Below are 21,576 nucleotides of genomic sequence, written 5' to 3'. Positions count from 1 at the left end.
TACCCACCCGCGACGTCAATAGCGAACTACTTCCCTCTGCAGCAAGCGCCGTTCTATTTTGCGACTATCGAATGCAGAGGCCCGCCGCGCGAAACCCTGGCTTTCCCCGTCCTGGACACTGGCACTAGTGGTGGGCAGTTGGTTCTCCTGCAGGGAGCACACGTTGGCGACTCGCAGCCCACGGCGCTTTCCCTCTTCCGCCCCTCGCCCCTGCCTGCCGCCGTTTTGGCCTGGACACCTGGGCGACTGCTGCTGCTGACCGGCGCCCTGTCTCTTCTTCTTCTTCACTACCCGTCGCCCACGCCCCAAGCCGACCTCTTCTCCACCACCCGCCGACAACCCCCAAACGGGCGCATTCATATATCGACTCTGCGCATCTCCCGCCCGTGGCTCCCCGTGGCTCTCTCCTCCGACCGTCAAGCACCGCTCTCCACGTCGCCCAGGCCTCACGCTCCCTTGCACGATTCTCCGAATCACGACCACTCCTTCAAAAGCAATTCCGCTCCGTCGCCGCAATTCCTAGTAATCTGACCGTTGCCTATCAACGTCGTCGCCGCTCGTTTTAGCACCGCACCGTCCACGAAAACGCGTCCCAGCCCCGCTGACCACTTACGACACGCACGGCCACCCGCTGCTCAGGAACAAAGAAAACGCAATCGCTGCGAATCGTGCTTAGAGTGCCTCGACCACTCCTACGATTCTTTGTCGCCTGCCTGCCCGCTCGCTGTCATCCACGTGCGTACCAGTCTCTGATCGGCCCTGGTTCGGTACCGCGTGCTTCTAGACCCACGCGACGACTATTCTCCGGTACCTGTCAGTGTCAAACATGACAGCATAGTCCCGCGACCAACCCGAGAACATCGCGACGACGCAGTAATCGCTTCGCCTGTGCAACCATCTATTCCTAGCTGCATCGACAGTCTAGTGAGTCACCCAGCTCAGCGACGCGCTTTCTCCATGGAGACTAACATGCGACAGGTCCATTCTTTACCATCATTGACATTCGTCAAGTACACTCGTTTACCATAGCCCTGACAGTATGTTGTGCTACTCATACTGCAAACGCCATGGCTAATAACAGCAGGCTTCCACGTACATTGCCTTCGAGACTCTCGAGATATCTAATTCTACATAACAAGGCATCATAATCGTAACAATGCCTCGCTCAACGACAGTATGGGCAGCCGCCCTGGTTCTGGCCAGTCTCTCTGGCTCTGGCCCGCTCCTTACGACAGCAGAGGCCATGCCTGCACCGGGACCACAACAAACCCAAGGCCGTCCCCGATACTACTTCGCTAGGCACGTAAAGCGACAAATCGTTACCAATGCGACGACCCCTGCGGCTACCCCAGAGCCATCAACCAGCTACTCGTCCAGCAGCACTACTGAGCAGCTCTCGTCCCGCCAGATGGACTTCCCGTCCTTCATTGAATCGCTGTTCCGCGGTAGTTCCGATTCATCGGCTCTTGCCTCATCCTCAGATGTGCTTGTCAGCACCAGCGACGTAGACACCACTGGCACCTTGTCCTCCGCTTTGGCAGAGAGCTCCTCTACCGCACCTCTCTCAGAAAGCAGTGTCTTTTCACCGCCACCACCTGCGGCATCGAGCTCTGCAGTCGAATCGTCGAGCCCCATCGTTAGCTCATCAAGCCAAATTCAGGAATCAGTCACCGAGCCATCGTCTACAGCTGCTCCTACGTCCACTTCCGAAGCAGCGCAAAGCGAGAAGCCTGTTGAGACCACCACATCCGAGACTATCTCCGAACCTCAGCCAACAACCGCTGTTTCTTCAGCGGCCGAAATTGGCACTACCAGTGGTCTCCCCGAGACTATTGTGCAGCCTACATCAACCGCCCAAAGCAGCGCCGCATCTTCTTCTACCAAGGCTGACAGCCCTATTCTCGGTCCTATCCTCGGCTCAACTGGCCTCCTACCTGAGATCATCGTCCCACCAACTTCCACTGTCCAAAGCTCAGCTGCGGCCTCTTCGACCGCCGTTGAAGACACCCCAGCTTCTTCGATCGCTCAGAGCTCAGCGGCAGCCCCAACCGGAGGACTGCCTGACGTGATTGTACAACCGTCATCCTCCGCTGTCGACAGCAAGCCAGCGCCTTCTACCGGTAGCATTCCCGAGACCATCGTGCAGCCCACTTCAGCTATCGCACAGCCAACCTCGACGCCTCCTGGTGTTGAGAACACCCCTGCCTCGACAGGTGGACTGCCGGATGTTATTGTGCAGCCATCGTCGTCAGCCGTTGACACACCTACTGCAACATCGACTTCTGCTGGTCTCGTTGGTGGACTTCTTTCAACGCTTCTCAACCCAATCATTGGATCTACTGGCGGTGTACCCACATCTGTTGTCCAACCTACCCAGGTAGTCTCATCGACTGCTCCCCAGTCATCTCAGCAAGCTGCCGGCTCCACTGGAGGCATCCCAGAGACTATCGTGACACCCACTGCGTCTCTTGCTTCTTCTGCTGCACCAAGCTCTCCTGCCGCATCCAGCTTCCAGGGACCTTTCATCGTCCCTGGATCCACAGGTGGTGTTCCTGAGTCGATTGTGCAGCCTACCTCATCCGGCGGCTTGGTTGGTGGTCTGCTTTCAACGCTACTCGGACCCACCCCTACTTCTGAGGTCGGCTCCACTGGTGGTATTCCTGAGACAATTGTTCAGCCTACCTCTTCCGGTGGCCTTCTTGGTGGTATCTTGTCGTCAATCCTTCCACCCGTGCCTACTTCTGAAGTTGGCTCCACTGGTGGTATTCCTGAGACAATTGTTCAGCCTACCTCTTCCGGTGGCCTTCTTGGTGGTATCTTATCGTCAATCCTTCCACCCGTGCCTACTTCTGAAGTTGGCTCGACTGGAGGCATTCCTGAGACCATCGTTCAGCCCACTTCGTCTGGGGACCTTCTTGGCGGGCTACTGTCGTCGATTCTGCCACCTGCCGCCACTTCCGAGGTTGGCACCACTGGAGGTATTCCTGAGACTGTTGTGCAGCCAACCTCATCCGGTGGCCTAGTCGGTGGACTGTTGTCTTCGCTCCTCCCATCAGAAGTTCCGACAGCCACCTCTCAGGTTGCTTCAACTGGCGCACCCCTCTTGCCATCATCCGGCATTGTCATCGGCATCACTACGGCTTTGGGCACTGGTGATTCTGCTGCTTCGACTGCGACACCGACTTCTCTCTTGAGCTCTGGAGCCATTCCTACTTCGGAAACCGTAGCTACCAGCTCTCCGATCCTCGACCTACCGGGACTTGTATCGTCGGTCATATCTGGTGTCCTGCCTACCGGTAGCGGCGTTGCATCTACTGCACCCACCTCAGTAGCTTCTGCTAGCGCGTCCGGCATTCTTCCTCCGGCACTCTCCTCGCTGTTGTCTTCAGCTGTCTCGGATCTCCCTGTCTCAGTGGTGCCCAGTGCTATATCAAGCATCCTGTCTGATCTGAACTCGGCCCTGCCCACCGGCACTGGTCCTATTATCATCCCGACTGTCTTGCCCTCAAGCTTGCTGTCTTCCGGAGTTCTCCCGTCGTCTGGCCTGCCAATCTCGTCAGGTATCCTACCATCGTCTGGCGTCCTTCCTTCTTCAGGACTCTTGCCATCCGGCGCTGTGCCTACCCCCACCTCTGAAGTTGTGTCTTCGTCTGGCGTGCCTGCCTCTGAGGCTCTCTCCTCTAGCGTTGGGCCTACAGCCTCCGAGACTGCAAGCATCACACCTTCAGCATCTTCAGGAACTGCCCTGCCCTCAGGCTCCGCAAGCTTGGGTATCACTCCTTCTGGTACAGGTTCTATCGGCACATCTGCATCACCGGTTCCAACTTCGTCGGGTAGCCAATCTCTCACTGTCCCGGCTTCAGAAGGACCTTCGTCAGCTTCTTCGACTGCCGCCACTACTCTGAATCCTTCAAGTGCTGGTAACGCCACCCTCAGCGATGCTCCCACTTCGTTCTTCAGCACCGGCTCTGTTGCTCCGTCATCCGTCGTTGTGTCCACCCCACCACCCACTTCAGAGACGCCCAAGCCTACATCCACGAAGGGCTCTGCTTCAATCACTATTCCAGCCTTGCCGACTACCACTAGCAAGGCACCGCCGGTCTTTTCCCTTACGCCGACCGCTACCGATAGCGCAACTTCGCTCATCGTTGGTACTAGCATCATCGTTGAGGCTTCGACTATGCCAACCCCCAGCCCCACCGTCAGCAGCATCCCCTCGAGTCTACCACAGATGATTGCGCCGCCTGGAGGAGTTCCTCCTGAGAGGCCGGACAACAGCTTCATGGGCCAAGTGTGTTTCAAGTGGCCGCTCAACTACCCGTTCGTATCTGCAAACGATGGTGGGCAGCAAATTTTCCACTACCTGCCAATTGCTATCGCAGACGGTTTGAACATCTCAACCTCTGAGGTCAAGAACTTCGGTCTGAAGCCTCTTAACACCATGGAATACCAGGGTTTCATCACCACTCTTGCCTTGTTCACCATTCCGCAGGATCTGCAGACGAAGCTCGCAGCGCAGCTCCGCAACCCCGCCGATGCTTTCTGGCATAACAAGAACTCCACAGTGAACGACCTCACGACCTTGATCAACACCGCCTGCCCTCTCCCCGCAGGCAAGCTTCCGGGTGACAACAGCCCTGCCAATGCGGCTGCTGAACCAGGTGCTGAGTCCACAGGTGGTTCCGGCGATGGCGGTGCTATGGGAGGCGACATCGGCGCCAGCCGCACTGTCAACAAGACTAGCGCCATCGTCGCTAGCAGTGCCATTGTCGGTGCTATCGCCTACGGTGCAGCCATGTTCTTTGTTGCTCGCCGATACAGGAACAAGCGTATGGCCCACCAGCGCTCGAGCTCTGTCCCCAGCACCAGCCGCATGACCTACGGTTCAATTCCAGGTGGCGCTGCTGCTTGGATGCATGGCGCTCGGAATGGTCGAATGACGCCTGGTAGTCGCGGCAGCCAAGGCAGCAGTACCACTCAGGGTCGCAGTGTCCGAACACAGCAGATCTCGGCTCCGGTCATGGCTGAGAACTCTCTTGGCTGGAACTAAAGCATCACTGCCCTTTCCCTCCCCCACAAAGTCTGCGCCGTTGTACCACAGACCGGATGTGGATGGCTTCGCCTCGTGCCTACCAATACACCTCCGCCCCAGCGACCGGCTTTGTCCCATATCAACAACAAGTTGTCGCACCGACCTCATCCAAGCTGGTGTTCAGGATCCAGCCGCGAAGCAAATCTCTCATCACTACCGTTCGGACACGTTCGCTTAACTCAACATAAACTTACACTCTATACTTTAACATATATTCTCCTTTCACTGTATTTCACTTCTAAGATACCAGTCTACGCTTGGTCAAGCTAGACCGTTTTTTCCTCTCGTCATTTTGTTGATATATGAAATGGCCATTTCATGCCATGGGTGGAGGGTTTGGGGTTGCTGTCGATATATTCGTTATGCGTTGTACATGCATGAGCGGCAGCGCGCAGGGGCTACTTGTGGGGAGGCTGTCGTTCCGAGTACATAGTTGTAGGGTCGGAATTGAAGAAGAATTCACTTGCTTGTTGAGCACAATAAATGCACTTGCGTGATATGGGGTACGCAGGCGCAAAGCCACAGGGTCCCACATGAGCAGCCACAATGTCCAAAGACTCCTCGCATCGTGCATAGATGGAATGATGTGTTGAACGTAATTCCCTTGTGGACACGGCGTAGGATCTACAGCCCCGTGCAGCTAGCGGAGGCGGTAATGTTGCGCATTTCGTCTGCTATCGACGGTTTTCCGAACCTGCCGCAGTGGGAAATAGCTGCGTGAACCCTGTCGCTGTCTTGGCGCAGCTCCGCCGAACATCGAACACATTGCGGAGGACACCAAGCAGTAACACCCCAGCGGATCCCGTGACTGGCTTTCTCCCTCTCTGGACTTCTATACCATCGATACCCGTTCACGTTTCCTTGCCTCTTTCCGCGACTGCCTGCGCACCTGTGGACTGGCTACTAAAGCCACGTTCCCATAATCCACCCCTCCGCAATACACAGTTGAGCTACAACAATGCGTCTCGACGTCAAGGTACGCGACAATGCGCCGCTGCATACGTTAGTAGCAAAGAGCAATTCTAACCCGGCTATGAATATAGAGGCAGCTTTTCGCGCGGTCGGAGCGTGTGAAAGGTGAGTAGCCTCAATGGACACTTATCAAGACGTACACTAACATGTTACAGGCATTGGTAAGAACAGCAGCTCTGCTAGACATGTTCGCCGCTAAATATCCCCAAAGACTTTCACCCGACCGAGCCATGGATCCTTACGACTTTATACAGCGGTATGCACAGCTGGTCCTCCCGCTACAGGCAAAGTGCTGACAGAGGCAGGACACGTCCACATCTGGTCGTATATATCACAATCGATTGTCAAAACCTTCGAGCTTACCGACGTACCCGTACGCGCCGGTCGCTTCATTGCGAGGAAGAACTGGATAGTCGCTGGTAAAGCCCAAGCAAACCGAAACTATTGGAAAAGAAGTTGACATGCACATTCAGGTTCCGATGACTTCCAGTTGCGCGTCTACAACTACAACACCTCCGAGAAGGTCACATCTTTCGAGGCACACCCCGATTACATCCGCGCAATCGCTGTCCACCCAACACAACCTTTCGTCCTTACCGCCAGTGTGGGTAACAAATCTGAACAACGCAGAAGCGAAGCTGATGTGGCTTTAGGATGACATGACTATAAAGCTTTGGGACTGGGACAAGTCGTGGAAGTGTATGTGGAGTGGTCATACCAAAAGACATGGCATATGCTGACAGATAGCAGGCGTACAAGAGTTCGCTGGCCACCAACACTACGTTATGGGCATCGCGATAAATCCCAAAGACCCCAACACATTCGCCTCCGCGTGTCTCGACCGTACCGTCAAGATATGGTCCCTCGGCAGCTCTACTCCCAACTTTACGCTCGAGGCGCACGAGACCAAGGGTGTCAACTTCATCGACTACTACCCCCAGTCGGACAAGCCATATCTCCTTACAACCTCCGATGATCGGACAGTCAAGGTTTGGGACTACACAACAAAAGCGCTGATTGCGACACTCGAAGGTCATACTTCTAACGTCAGTTTCGCCGTATACCACCCCGAGCTCCCCGTCATCATCTCTGGATCGGAAGACGGCACAATCAAAATCTGGCACTCGTCGACCTACCGGTTGGAACAATCCTTGAACTATGGGTTGGAGCGCGCATGGTGTGTATCGTACCAAAAGGGAAGAAATGGCGTGGCACTGGGATTCGACGACGGAGCTGTTGTCATCACCATGGGACGTGAAGAGCCAGCTGTCAGCATGGACGGTAGCGGAAAGTTACTCTGGGCGAAGAACAACGACATTCTCACTTCGGTGATCAAAGGCAGCGACCAGCTCAAGGATGCAGAGAGACTCTCGCTCCCTAGTAAGGATCTTGGTTCAACCGAGCTGTACCCACAGTCATTGCTGCACTCGCCCAACGGACGTTTCGTAGCAGTTTGTGGTGATGGTGAATACATCATCTACACTGCGCTTGCTCTTCGTAACCAAGCTTTCGGCAGCGCTCTCGACTTCTGCTGGGCCTCGAAAGAACACGACAAGGACTACGCCATCCGGGAATCCTCTACCAGCGTCAAGATCTTCCGCAACTTCAAGGAGCGGAGTGTACTGAATGTTGGCTTCTCGGCTGACGGCTTGAGTGGCGGCGTGCTTCTGGGTGTGAAGGGTCAAGGCGGTATCGGCCTATTCGACTGGGACTCTGGCGCCTTGGTTCGACGGATAGAGGTCGAGCCCAAGAGCGTATACTGGTCTGAGAGCGGGGAACTCGTGACGCTTGCCACGGAAGACACATTCTATGTCCTTCGCTACTCTAGGGAGAACTACCTGGAAGCCGTGCAAAACGGTGAAGTGGACGAGGACGGTGCCGAGTCTGCATTCGAAGTTGTGTGCGACATCAACGAGAGGTACGTTGTAAGAAGCCATTACTGAATCCACAAGCTAATGACAAACAGCGTTCGTACCGGTACCTGGGTTGGAGATTGCTTCATCTACACAAACAGCACAAATCGCCTGAACTACCTTGTCGGCGATCAAACGTACACCATTTCCCACTTCGACTCGCCTCACTACGTCCTTGGATATCTACCTCGTGATTCCAGAATCTATGTCGCTGATAAGGATGTCAATGTGGTCTCCTTCGCGCTGTCTCTGGCTGTCGTTGAGTACCAGACACTTATCCTCCGAGGTGATTTTGAAGCCGCCGAGGAGACCCTTCCCTCTGTGCCCAAGGATCAGAATAACAAGATTGCTCGATTCTTGGAAGGTCAGGGCCAGAAGGAAATGGCGCTCAAGGTTGCCACCGATCCCGAACACCGATTCGATCTCGCTTTGTCCCTTGGAGATCTGGAACAGGCTGTTACAATTGCTCGTGAGCAGGACACGGAGCATAAGTGGAAGACTGTCGGTGATGCTGCTCTCACAAACTGGGATGTCAAGCTCGCGCAAGAATGCTTCGTCAAGGCCAAGGACCTTGGTTCCCTTCTCCTCCTCTACAGCGCAACTTCGGATGCCGCTGGCCTCCGGGAACTCGCTTCCCTAGCCGAGAACGCCACCGCAAACAATGTGGCCTTCTCTGCGCTCTGGCAAATCGGTGATGTTCAGGCGTGTATCGACCTGCTCGTCAAGACCAACCGCCTCGCCGAGGCTGTTCTCTTCTCACAAACGTACAAGCCAAGCGCTACCGCTGGACTTGTCAAGCAATGGAAGGAGTCCCTGGAGAAGGAGAACAAGACCAAGGTTGCTAGACTCCTTGGCACGCCGCCTCAGGACGGTGAGGGAGATGCAGAGATGTTCCCCGAATGGGATGAGTACCTGCGGTTGGAGAAAGAAGGCGGAACGGTGGAGGACCTTTTGATCCAAGAAGACGAAGTAGAGGCGGATGATGCCGATGAGGAGATTGCCGCCGATGCTGAAGAAGATGACGAGGAAGAAGACGAAGACGAGGAAGAGAGCGAGGAAAGTGAGGAGGAGAAGTAGGCGTCTGCATCAAGCGTTGTTTTGCTTGGCGGATCCGTTGTAGCTGCAGTTTGACTTTGGATGTGTGGCTGTTCCACGTAGCGTAGGTGCGGTAACGGAAAACGATACAATGATACAGATGTTTCAAATATGTGTTATCCAAAGTTGTGATTTGATATATTGTAGCATGATGTGACGTTATATCACGTCCCTTCGTTAAATCTATGCCTAGCCCACAGAAACGCCACCCATATGTACGTTTGTCTTGTCTTCGTGATATTCCAACATATACAAACATTTTACAAGGCCATACTGATATTCAATGGCAGCGTTGTCATTACTGTACGACAGCCTCGTTGGTCGCGCCCTGGTATGCCGAGTCGCGGAATCTCTCCTCACCACTAGCTGTGCTGTCGCTGCTGCTCGCTTCCTCCGACTCTTCGGAAGTGGTGTGAACTTGACTTCGTACGCGCGCATTCATTTCCTCGCGTGTATCGTCCACTGTCTCCATCTCGCGCAGCCCCTTTCCCCGACCGAAGAAGTCTTCTGTCCTCAGTCCACGGACATCGCCCTGCGCCATTCCTTTACTGCTCCTCAGCGTGCCGTCTGCCTTCTTTCTCCTGATGTACTCCCGCACTGGCCCCATGGCCGCATCTCTACACGCCTCCTTGATGTCCGAACCGCTCATGCCAGCCGAGACGCGGACTAGGTAGTTTAGATCAAAGTTCTGGTGGTCGATTTTGGTGCCGCGTAAGATCAGAGAGAAGATGTTGTGACGCTGTGTGGCTGAAGGGAGTGCGACGGGGAACTTCTTGGGCATGCGGCGGAGAATGGCTTCGTCGATATCTTGGATGCGGTTCGTGGCGCCGAGGATGCATATTCTCTGGGGGGTCGATGTGCCGGAGGAGGTGCTGGATGCGAGGCCGTCCCAGTGGGTCATAAACCTAGGAATTGTTAGTCCTACTTTCGTCGCAAGTGAGGTGAGATGGTATTGTGACGTACTCAGCTTTCACCATTCCGCTGGCCTCGTGTTCTCCGCTTCTTCTCTGTCCCAAGACTGCGTCAATCTCGTCGATGAAGACGATACTTGGTTGTAGCTTCCTCGCCAGACTGAAGACGGCGTTGACAAGCTTGTTGCTGTCGCCGTACCATTTCTCCGTTAACGTCGAGATGTGTAGGTTGATGAAGCAGGCACCGGATTCGTGTGCGAGGGCTTTTGCGAGCATAGTCTTTCCGCAGCCAGGAGGGCCATAGAGGAGGACACCGCTGGGTGCGCTGAGGAGCGAGGAAGAGTGCGAATAGAGGTGGGGCATGGTCAGAGGGTAGATGACAGATTCCTTAAGTTCCTCAATAATAGAGTCGAGGCCGCCAATGTCTGAAATGTGTCAGCGTTGTATTGCGACCCAGGCTTCCAGTAGGCCAAATTGCGCGCACTCATGCGCATAATCCCACAGCCCACGGCCCAAGCCCGAACGAATTTGTGACGTACCCTCGAAGCTCACGGGAATCTCCTCGGGCGCAACCACCTCCATGGCAATCGTCTGCTCGTAGGTATTCAAATTGAGATCCTGTATCCTGGGCCGTCTGTGCCTCGATTCTGTGTCTTCCTCATCTTCACTGTCGTATTCGCCGTAGCTTTTCCGCCGCTTGCTTGTAAGGATGGCGTCGAGTTTACGTGTGGCGGCTGAGGCTTTGGCGCGGGCCTCTTCTTTTTGTTGAGCTTCCGGGTCGAGGCGTGTGAGGAGGTTGCGAATTACGAAGTAGGCTATTAGTGGCTACGGGGATATGAGCATGTAGTCGGCAAGGCAGTGAGGGGCACAGTGGGTGTGGGGAGACTGTGGCGCGTTCGTGGGCATAGACGTACTGCTGCAGCTGCCATGAGGATATCTGGGAGATAGCCCGTAAGGCTGCTCTTCTTATTCGCGCTCATGCTCGCTTGGCTGCACTTTCACCAGTGCGCTCGTCTCTGAAGATAGCGTGGGTTCGTGCTCAAAGAGCGAATGCTGGGTCGGGAGGTTGATAGAGCGTGCGGTGTCGATACCAAAAGTAGGGACCGATGCAGGAACCGGGCCGCGGCTGCGTCGACCTCAAGCCCGGCGTCACACGAGCTCCGCTCCGCATCCTTGGATCGCATCACATCGCATGCCTTCAACGTCACTCTTCACTCGCACGCATAGTCACAATGGCCGCCGCATACAAGCCCACTGAAGCCATCGCGCTCATTCGACCAACATTCGTCTTACCGCGCATCCGGGCCTCAAATCGCAGAGCGCATATCGGGCGCATCGCCTTCTCCACCACCCACCATGCACAAGCCACACATACGTCGACGAGCAGTCCGACACCAAAATCGCAAAGGAAGTCGATTTCTTTGACCGGCGACACGGGCCAAGTCCGATGGTCTGATCTGTCACCGGGCGAAAAGGCAGTGCGGACCACGCAGCAGAGCTTCAACTTTGTAGTGGTCCTGGTGGGCATAGTAGCAACTGTACAGCTTCCCCTCACCAGTCTACTTTTGGAAGCGGCGACTAACATCTGTATTAGGGCGGTGTCGGCTACTTCCTCTTCTCCGATGTCTTCAGTCCCTCCTCCAAGACTGCCTACTTCAACCGCGCAACGACACTTATACGTCAGGACCCCCGATGTCAAAAACTACTGGGCCCAGGCGCCGAAATCGCTGCTTTTGGTGAAGGCTCTTGGTCGCGATGGGCGCGCAATCGCTACCTCAGCAGTACCGAAGAGACTGACAAGTGGGGCACTGAGCATCTGCGCTTCAGATTCTTTGTCGAGGGGCCGTTGGGACAGGGCGTGGTACATGTACATTTGACCAAGAGACCAAGTCAAAATGACTACGACTACGAGACGCTTGCTGTGGATGTAAAGGGTCATCAGAGGATTGATCTAATTTCCGAGCACAAGAAGGACAAGGTTGCGCCCAAGATTTTTGGCGCGCGGTGGTGGTGAAGACAAATCTCACAGCTCTTCACAATGGGCTCTGGTGGTCGAGTAGCCATACATCCCTCCAATCAAACCTTTAAATTCTCGCTGCTGAACAGGCAGTTCGTGTCAGCCAACATGCAATTTGTTTTTCCATCCTCAAACGGGCCTTCCCGATGCGCACAGATATGAGAACAGAGCAGGGGCAAGGTAGAAACCTGTGTGCTAGCGCACCACGGACTACACACGACTCTCTTCCCCTGCCCGGGCAAACTTGGTCAGCAAGATTGGGCCAAACCACTGCATTTTGTTTGTGCTTGCTCTAATTGTTTTGCTTCTAGATCCATCAAAATACGTCACACGAGGCTGACAAAAACCATGTGACCCCCTCTAGCCTCAGCCATCAAATCCAACTTGACCACGTTCACATATGCACGCTACGACCTTGTGCGTCGCACCCCCTTGACCCTGACCCAGAAGCATCGTTTCTTGAGCCCAAACATCAACCACAATGCCCGTGTCCATATCCCCAGCCCAGCCCAAAGATGCAGTCGACATCGCCGCCCTACATGTCCAAGCGTTCAGCTCCAACGCCCTCATGCGAGCCATCTACCCCACCCCTGCTATATGGGCAGCACTTCAGGGCTGCGTCGAAGAAAAAATCTTAGCTGACATGAAGGAGCCCAAAATTACAGTCCTAGTCGCTAAACACACGGACGAGGCTGAAGTGAGGGAAGAGCAAGGTAAGACTGTAGGCTATGCGGTGTGGTGCCATCCGATCAAGGCCGAAGAGCAGGACTGGAAACTACCAACTTGGAAGTTGCCGGAGGGCACTGATTGGAATGTGTTGAAGCCTTGGTTAGCGGCCGCTGGAAAGATTGTGGAGGAAGTCATTGGGCATACGCCGCATTATGGTAGGTGGTGGTGTTACGTGCTTCTGCATGACCTGAGATGCGGACTAACTGGAGGTCTAGATCTTATGTGGCTCGCCGTATCACCTGATTATTCTCGAATGGGTATTGGTACATTGCTACTACGTTGGGGCATGGACTTGTGCGAGAAGGAAGGGGTGTCTGTGTACTTGGACAGTACTCTCGAAGCTGCGCAGACGTTTTATCAGAAAGCGGGCTTCATAGAGAGGGGTAGAATCAGGTTGGTAGTTAATGAGGAGATGTACGAGGAGGTCGCTTTTGTGTACGAGCCCAAGCGATAGACGATACCAGAAATGATAATCGCCGAATTGCTATGAAGATGAATAGTCCTACCCGCTTTTTTCCAGCCTACGTCCAAGTCTCGTGTGCTCAGGCCGCATTTCCAGACCGTTCAAAATGAGTGACCCAGTTCCCTTCTCGCAAGCATACTCACGATCTCTTTGGTTAGCATCGTCGTCATGGCCAGGTCAGGATCATGATCTGGATTGACCTCTGCGATGGACAGTCCAACGACATTGATGCTAGCCATGAGTACTGTCAGGGCTTGCATCATCGTCTGAAATGCCACACCTGTAAAGTTTGGGACATTTGCCAGCGGGAATTCGCCTGGATCAATGGAGTCAATATCAAGATGGACCCAGATAGCCTCAACCTTGTTCTGCTCAAGGTGCTCCAATGCTTCGTTTGCACGTCCTTCCGGATGGTTTGCCACCGCTTCTGACGAGATGACTTTGAAGTGCTCGTCGTCCAGATATGCTAGGTGCTTCGGCTTGTTCCCCGGGTGGGGAAGGTTTGTGCCAAAGAAAACTGTGTTGGTACTATCGCAGAGCTTCTCACGAGCGAGTACAGGGTCTCGTGTGCCTTCCGACTCATCACTAATTGCCCCGGGCCGCGCCATGAGCTGCGTCATCGTCTGCAGATGAAGTGTACGAAGTCAGTGTTTGGCTCACGTTCCTCTTGCGTCTGAAGTTTGCTCACCATGCTTGCAAAGTAGCCCTTCCAATCGTCGTCCAAAGGTGAGTGCAGATCAGTGTCTGCGTCGATATAGATGAGACCAATAGTAGAGTCTTGGTACTCTTGCTTGACAGAGGAAAGAATGGCTGGCAGCATGCAGCACTCGCCCCCAAGAACTAGCTGGAATGCTCTGGGCTCCGCCTGGAAGTTCACGGTCACCTTCTTTCGCACTCTGCGAAGGAGCTCCAGATTACCCGTCCTGTTGCGGATATTGCCTGGTACGAAGGGGCTGGGCTTGTAGGTCACCTCTCCGTCGAGCACGTCCGGTCGTGGGGCCGGGCCATCGCTGTCGGGGATTTGACTTGGGTCGATGTCAATAACGTTTACGCCCGCTTCGACCAGTCTGCGGTATATGTCGACCGTTTTGAAAGCCGCAGCCGCCCTGGACTTCCCTGGTATGATGGAGCCGCAGTCGGCAGCCACGTACGTTACGCATGTCTTTCGCGACTGGTCCATCGTCGTGGTTTGTTGATGCAACTGAGATCGAAAAAGCGTGATTGGAGTAGTTACACAAATGTAATGACTGGTCTTCACTGTAGGCGGGGAAGGATGAATCTAATACTGACATGTTGCTCATAGGGCGTGCATGCTGGAGTCTGACTACTCTGGCAGCGACATGACCGCAACCAGCTCACCTATTCTCACATTCCACTGCGAGTTGATTCGTTCCCTCAGTCAACATGTCACCTAGGCCTTGGCGTAAGCTGGCGTGAGTCTGCTTCCAATGATGCCTGGCGACGCCGGTGCCACCTTGCAAAGGCGCGGTGACTGTATGCTACAAGCAAGCTTCTTGCGTCGGCTCAGCGGGAGAGCGAGTGACGATGTTAATGTATCCCTGGAAGGTACAAAGGAAGTGTCATGGATGGTCGCGGCTGATGAACCCGACACGCGTCATGGTGGGAACTTGATGAGAGACAGCGGGTACTTGCTTGTGAAGATTGCAAACGAGGAGTATGCCAGCACATGAAGGTGTATACCGGATGGTGCTGCTAGCTCAAACATGGGCTGAAGCCAATGTCGCATTCGCACAACCTCGCATTCGTCAAACGACGATAAATTTTCAGCCACCATGACTCGACGCAGCACCAAAGAACAGAGGAATTGAGTGCACGCTTATGCGCACGCCCCATGGGGATTGACATGTTGAGTCGGGGATGCGCGCCATGCTTTAGCAGCTGATGCAAAGATCCATATTTCAAAGATGGCACGGATAGAGCGGGCGTGGTCTAGTCGTGCAACGGACCAATGGCAGTGATTCCTTGACACATTCGCAGCTCTCGCACGTTGGCGTTGCATCATGGCTCACACAGTCACGACGCGTTTGGGCTCCAGTTTGCAACTTTGCTTCCCGTTTCGGCGACCCCTTTGATCGCTTCTACCCGCCGGCCTTGTGTTTCGGATCCACAGCCAGGTCGCGACCGAACGCAAATGTATTTTGGGTTGCGGTCCGAGGACCATTACGCACAGCAAAGTGCCGGACCTTCGTAGCCGGAGTACTCAAAGTCTCATGGCGCCTCCAACGTGGCGGTCGTCCTCATCTCTTCTTCTTTTTTTTCTTCCATAAGCACAGCAACCGCACAGCGCTCCCCTCTCCTACGCAGCACCCGCCGCAATGGAGCCCTCGACCACCAACTCGTCGGAGCACACGCACGTCGACTCGCACGAGATGCAGCAGATGCCGCCCACGTACCCCTCGCCCTCGATGCAGCCCGAGCAAGCAACCGGCAAGACGCGGGTCAGGTTCAACAGCTCGGCCAACGTCGAAGTCCCTGCGCCCCTAGAACACGTCCAGAGCTACACCCGCATCAGCGAATCCGGGTCGAATGAAATCACCACCAACGAGCACACCACCGACGCCGAAGAGCTCTGGAATGCATACCACACCGGCCAGCAAAGCCACAACGCGCCGCCGGTGAGCGAAGTGGATCCCGAGGGCGCCTACACTGTCACCGGCAACACCAACGGCGGCATCTTCTACCAGCTCCTGCAAGCCTACAAGCAACCGGTGCGCGGCTATACTGATACATCCTCCGAAGCCAGCGAGACATCACCCACACAGAGGTCGCGACCTGGCTCTTCTTCAGGACCCAGCACCCCATCGAAGAAGAAATGGTACAACGCAAACAAGCCAATGCAGTCAACAGAGACGCTGGCGACTCTCGTTGGCGCTTCAGCCAAGCTGGCAAACCCCAAGGATGACAAGAAAGATGCCGCTATGCGCCCGCGCCATCACAAGCGCAGCAGCAGTGGAGGAATCATTGCCAAGGTGTTGAAGCCAAAGGAAGACCAGGATGCCAAGATCAAGATACACGTTGCAAACATCCTCAAGCGACAGCAGTACATCATCCGCATGTGCCGCGCTCTCATGCTCTTTGGCGCACCCACACATCGCCTCGAAGAGTACCTTGCGACAACGGCCAAGGTCCTTGAGATCAACTCCCAATTCCTCTACATCCCCGGGTGTATGATCATCTCCTTCGATGACAGCATGACCCACACCGCTGAAGTCAAGATCGTTCGCACCGATCAAGGCGTCAACCTCGGCAAGCTGAAGGACACTCACGACATCTACAAGGAGGTTTTGCACGACGTCATCAGCTTGGACGAGGCTCTTGCCCGCTTGGACGAGGTCATCAACGCAAAGGATCGCCATCCACGTTGGCTGACTGTCCTCATGTACGGTCTTGCTAGTGCGGCAGTCTCTTGCTTCTTCAAGGCCCGCCCCATCGACATGCCCGTCATCTTCGTACTCGGCATTGTCCTCGGGCTGCTCCAGCTTGTCATCGCTCCGCTGTCAAAGACATACAGTACTGTCTTCGAAATCACTGCGACTATCCTCATGAGCTTCCTTGCGCGCGCGTTTGGTAGCATCAACAACGGGAACCTCTTCTGTTTCTCGGCCATTGCACAGAGCGCCATCGCTCTCATCCTTCCCGGATGGTTGGTGCTCAGCTCGGCCCTGGAGCTCCAGTCTCGTGCTATCGTACCGGGATCTATCCGCCTTGTCTTCGCCATCATCTACTCGCTCTTTCTCGGATACGGCATCACTGTCGGCACAGCTATATACGGTGCGATAGACTCCAACGCCACCAATTCGACTCAGTGCCAGGATCCAATGAACCCATACTGGAACTTCCTCATGGTCCCACTCTACGTCTTCTTCACGACCTTCACGGTACAGGCCAAGTACAAGCAGATGCCGGCTATGATAACCATCGCGTTTGCTGGTTACATTGTCAACTTCTACGCTGGCTTGAAGTTTTCGTCGTCTGCCCCCATCGCCTACACATTTGGCGCCTTCACTATCGGCGTGTTGGCAAACTTGTACAGCCGATTACGTCATGGAGTTGCAGCTGCCGTCCTCCTACCCGCAGTATACGTCCAAGTTCCGGGCTCTCTTGCGTCGAGTGGCAGTATCAACTCTGCCCTACGAACAGCATCAGCTCTGATCAAGGGCGCAGAGACATCGACCGACGTCAGCAATCCTTCATCTCGCTACGAAAACATCACTAACGTAGCGCAGACCACAACCGACAGCCTCAATGCCATCGTCTTCAATGTCGCTGCGTCCATGATCCAGATTGCTATCGGCATCACTGTCGGATTGTTCATGGCTGCCCTTCTAGTCTACCCCATGGGCAAACGACGCAGCGGTCTTTGGACACTCTAAAGTATACATTCTAATATTTTCTGTCATGCATAGCGATATGGCGTTATAGCGACCCAAAATGGGAGGAGTTTGGGACATCTACCTGCTAATGATCTATAGTACTCGAACACCAAGATGTTCAACTTCAATGACCCACATGGAGATGAGTGGTGTCGAGGTGAAATGTGAAGGTAAGCCCCATTGCAACACGAGCGACTCTATCCGAAGCAGTTGTCGACTCGCCTTGCGACAACCATTTCCAAGCAGCAAGCCGTTGCGACCACTCCACATTGGTTTCCATGCGACATCCGGACCACGCAGCCCTCGCCGGATTTGGACTTCCACAGCGACCAACCTACGCAGCATTGGCCCTAGCAAAACATCCCAAAGAATACCATCATCCGCCTGGATCCACTGCAACCCATCGCCGGATTTAGACCTTGCGCCCAAGCCTCCCATCGGTCAACTTCTGCTCCATGCCTCTACTCCCTTTCACGGCACACGATATCTCACCTATACCTCCGCGCCCACTCGTCCTGTTTGTAATGCTTCGCTTATGATTGCGAAGCTCGCACAGGTTGATGGCATCATGCACTGCGTAAACGCCCTGGTGTTGATACCCCATCCATAGCCATCTTTTGCTAACCGAAGCTATTGTGTGCAACGTGTCGTGACGTGTCCTATCCTGTCTTATGTGTTTTAAAAGGAACAGTACATACAACGGAAGAGCTGTTCGAAGAGCAAAGCGTTGAGATATAGCATCTAGACATGAAAATATACCCTTGTTTTCCAAGACCTTGCTTTCCACACCTGAACTATACTTGAATCTTCTGAAACAGCAACATGCTCGTCGTTGCATGCTAAGATGAATGTCAAGCGTGGGCACGAAGTCACAAAATGGTCAGTCAAACTCTTGCTAGTTATTAAGGAGTACAAAGATGAATGAAGAGTGGCGAGGTGTATATCACATAAGCCAGTGTATCTAGCGCTGCCTCATAGCAGTGACGTAGCATGAAGGTCTGCGCTCGGTGACATCACCTCCGATCCAGGAACAGATGAGGTATTAGGTAGGTGTACAAGCTTTGTAGTCATCGAGCGATCACGGCGACTTCGTTAATCGGAATCACTGCTAGCGAAGCATCACCAAGCTTCTCGTACCAACACTTCGTATCTGCAGCCCTCCATCGAATCGCAATGAAGCCCCGGTGCACAGACTTCTCCCAAGACTTGCGCAACGTCGAAGCTGAGGTACAGTCACCTTCTAGAAGGCCCGTAGAAGACGCACTGACTCATGTGAGACCATGTCCGTTGAGCTCTGGAAAGGGAACGGTCTTGGATCGGGTCCGAAGCGTGCAGGCTGTGATGTGATTGGTGCTGGACGGCTTACGCGATACGGGTATGCAGTCAGCATTGTGGCAGTGGTGTCATCGGTGGTAGTTCGGACCCGCTTTGACTCAAGACTGTAGGTATCAAGATGGATAGTAAGAGGAGTCGTTAGTATGCGTAATGTCGCATAAAGCTAACCATTTAATTTGTGCTTGTGTTGAGTAAAGAGCATCTCTGATAACCGGCCCTTGTCAAACGACGAGATAAAACGTATGCATGTTTCCAGACTGTTGCAGGTATCAACGTACATGATGCTACTGGTACATTATCAAAAGCTCTTTCTAGATGATAGATGGGCAGACGTGCTGCAGGCGGCGATCATCTATCTTCCCCGTCACTTGTTGAGCATTGCATGATAATGGCTATAAATCGTACGATAGATCTGAACGGTGGGGTCTGGTAAGGCGGCGGATCTAAAGCAGCGATAGTTGTCGTAGGGCTGTTAGTGTCCGCCAGGATCTACAAGCGCTGGACCCTGACGTGCGTTCTGCGCTACTACGCTTTGGGACCGTGATAGATGGCTCGAATGTGAGAAGGTGAGTTGAACTGGGTTAGCTGATCCAAATCCATAGCATTGGAACGGGGATGTGGTACAGAGGCCGTGTAATTGTATGTCACACGTCCTATGGTGTTTGGAATGAGCGAAACATGGCAAACCAACGTTGCTACTGGACAGCCTCATCTATCCTGTGTAGATAATGCAGAGTATTTGCATTAACATTCGACACTTCGGTCTAGCGTTTTGTATGTTTCTTGGTGCGCTGTGCCCCGATGCGGATGCAGTGAAGCGGCCTGTAACTCGCCTATGTCCGCCAACTCGCAGGTTAATCTCATCTCCCGCTACTGACCGTTTAGCCGGTGAGATAGCCTCGAAGTTTCATGGGTTTAGGGTGTAAGCTGGGGATTCATGTTGCGGAGAATGAGGTGTGTCAGCAGCGGGGCAGAGAGGTTGTGTTGCCGGTTAGGGATGGCACACTAATGACTTGCAGCGCCGAGACCAAATCGGCGCAGGCTTTAACGAGTATGCTTGACGGCAGCGAATGTGGCGGGAGAAGGACCATCAGATAAGATACACGATTCGCTTGAGAATGTATCGGCTGGCAATCCTACTACAAGGTTAGACCAAATAGCCCCATGCGGACCCGGTGGATGCGTAAGACGGCGGGCGGTGGTTCTTCAGCCTACAGGCTCGTTTCGCGAAAGCAGCTCCAGACCGGCAGCCCGAGCCGGTGCGTCCCTCTTGCGAACGTCACTAGTGCGCCGCCACGCTGGAAGTGCAGAATTACTGGTTTCGGTAAGTAGTCCAGCGTAGTCACAGCAGAACGCCGTAGGGCTGTCTCTTTCCACGTGGGTCGTGCAATGTAAGAATCACACCATACCAGCCAGGTGAGACTCTCCACAGCCTAGCGCAAGGCATCGATAACGTTTCGAGCAGCAGACATAGGTATCCTGTATCCTGTAGCCTGCTCGGATGCATACGGTGAGTATATATGACCTTACGTCGCCGAGCATTTCCCTGATGTAAGATGGTGGTCGCTTGGGAATGTTCATGGACAAGGCTACTGATAAGTCATGGCAAGCGCGCTTACGTAGGTAGACTTTCAGCTCAGTTAGCGTTCCACGTGCTGCCACCATAGGGTTCTTTTTCGGCCACCCCCAGGCAGCTGTACCCGACGCTCACCGATCGCCTGCCGACCCTGCGAATACCTGCTTTCCTTCGAATGCACGACAAGACATGTGAAGGAGCCCATTTCACGCTCTGCTCTTGTGTATCAAGCTAGCGAAGCACACGATAGCCATTTCTTTTCCATAGTCGCACCTGAATGTCGTAGCGCATCCGAATGCGCCAAGGCCTGACATGGTCGTTCTCGCCAGAAGGGCGCAATACACATGGTACCGGGTTATAGCGGTGGTAGCCAATATAGCCCCTGTGTCGGTATTCTCGCAGCGAGCGAGGAAGAGCGGTGACAGAATTGCATGCACTTTACATCGTTCCCAGTTAGCGCGAACGACACTTCACTACGACCGAACTTCGGCCCAAGGCTCGCAGTGGAAGCGAAGGCTCAACAGCCCAGCTGAACGTAGTTTTGGGTCAGTGCATCGCTCTGACGTCGTCACGTAGACAAGCTCCTTAGACTCAGCGCAATACAGAGCGTCTACGTTGAGGTATGTGAGCCCCTCACTACGGATGTTGTTCGATTGATCGTTCAAGATATCTCATCACAGCCAAGGACTGCCGAGCTTCTGGAGATCCAGCCCTACCATGCATCTTGTGCGGGACGATAACCCTCAAGTGGGGTGGTTTTCTCTGAAGACAAGACCAGGCACCTCTCTGACTGTCACCAAATGCGACAGCGAACTACTTTGATACCGTGGTTTTGGTTGGCTGCAAATTGTTGCAGCTAGTTCAGCATGCGTACTAATCTTTTTATCAAAGACTTGAAAGAGTAAAGCGCACGCCTCCATGCAGACCCCTGTCTCGCGGCCATGGCTGGTGTAACTCTGGGAACCACTCGAAGACGAGAATAACAACAACTGGTGTGCTTGCTGCACTGGTGGGCCGTGCTTCGGACGCGTGTGCCGGTAGCAGCTGTATGAGCATGCGATTCAAGCTATCTTCTGCAC

The 21,576-nt window shown here is 54.1% G+C and overlaps 7 protein-coding genes across 7 annotated transcripts; 5 read left to right on the top strand and 2 right to left on the bottom strand.

The window, feature by feature from the left end:
* Window positions 1-1,156: 1,156 nt before the first annotated feature.
* J4E88_005568 (uncharacterized protein) lies at window positions 1,157-5,050 on the top strand (the record flags this gene model as incomplete). The annotated part of the gene is made up of 1 exon (XM_049399204.1): window positions 1,157-5,050. One exon carries the CDS (start codon window positions 1,157-1,159, stop codon window positions 5,048-5,050), a length of 3,894 nt encoding a protein of 1,297 aa, XP_049254995.1.
* Window positions 5,051-6,050: 1,000 nt separating this feature from the next.
* Window positions 6,051-9,054, top strand: J4E88_005567 (uncharacterized protein; the record flags this gene model as incomplete). The annotated part of the gene is made up of 9 exons (XM_049399203.1): window positions 6,051-6,068; window positions 6,136-6,169; window positions 6,220-6,225; window positions 6,276-6,320; window positions 6,370-6,483; window positions 6,538-6,668; window positions 6,718-6,763; window positions 6,815-7,982; window positions 8,031-9,054. The coding sequence occupies 9 exons, from the start codon at window positions 6,051-6,053 to the stop codon at window positions 9,052-9,054; spliced, it is 2,586 nt and encodes an 861-aa protein (XP_049254994.1).
* Window positions 9,055-9,370: 316 nt separating this feature from the next.
* J4E88_005566 (uncharacterized protein) lies at window positions 9,371-10,963 on the bottom strand (the record flags this gene model as incomplete). The annotated part of the gene is made up of 4 exons (XM_049399202.1): window positions 9,371-9,977; window positions 10,036-10,408; window positions 10,523-10,808; window positions 10,898-10,963. The coding sequence occupies 4 exons, from the start codon at window positions 10,961-10,963 to the stop codon at window positions 9,371-9,373; spliced, it is 1,332 nt and encodes a 443-aa protein (XP_049254993.1).
* Window positions 10,964-11,215: 252 nt separating this feature from the next.
* Window positions 11,216-11,997, top strand: J4E88_005565 (uncharacterized protein; the record flags this gene model as incomplete). The annotated part of the gene is made up of 2 exons (XM_049399201.1): window positions 11,216-11,521; window positions 11,578-11,997. 2 exons carry the CDS (start codon window positions 11,216-11,218, stop codon window positions 11,995-11,997), a joined length of 726 nt encoding a protein of 241 aa, XP_049254992.1.
* Window positions 11,998-12,481: 484 nt separating this feature from the next.
* Window positions 12,482-13,183, top strand: J4E88_005564 (uncharacterized protein; the record flags this gene model as incomplete). The annotated part of the gene is made up of 2 exons (XM_049399200.1): window positions 12,482-12,884; window positions 12,945-13,183. The coding sequence occupies 2 exons, from the start codon at window positions 12,482-12,484 to the stop codon at window positions 13,181-13,183; spliced, it is 642 nt and encodes a 213-aa protein (XP_049254991.1).
* Window positions 13,184-13,293: 110 nt separating this feature from the next.
* On the bottom strand, window positions 13,294-14,372 carry J4E88_005563 (uncharacterized protein; the record flags this gene model as incomplete). The annotated part of the gene is made up of 2 exons (XM_049399199.1): window positions 13,294-13,815; window positions 13,881-14,372. 2 exons carry the CDS (start codon window positions 14,370-14,372, stop codon window positions 13,294-13,296), a joined length of 1,014 nt encoding a protein of 337 aa, XP_049254990.1.
* A 1,156-nt stretch (window positions 14,373-15,528) lies between these two features.
* J4E88_005562 (uncharacterized protein) lies at window positions 15,529-17,586 on the top strand (the record flags this gene model as incomplete). Its single annotated transcript, XM_049399198.1, has 2 exons — window positions 15,529-17,391; window positions 17,440-17,586. The coding sequence occupies 2 exons, from the start codon at window positions 15,529-15,531 to the stop codon at window positions 17,584-17,586; spliced, it is 2,010 nt and encodes a 669-aa protein (XP_049254989.1).
* Window positions 17,587-21,576: the final 3,990 nt, after the last annotated feature.

This window comes from Alternaria novae-zelandiae (assembly GCF_023758075.1).
Source record: "Alternaria novae-zelandiae strain BMP 2774 chromosome Unknown scaffold_10, whole genome shotgun sequence".
In the NCBI taxonomy this organism is placed as follows: Eukaryota; Fungi; Ascomycota; class Dothideomycetes; order Pleosporales; family Pleosporaceae; genus Alternaria; species Alternaria novae-zelandiae.
Note: the sequence above shows the minus strand (reverse complement) of the source record. Positions and strands in the feature narration are given on the sequence as shown.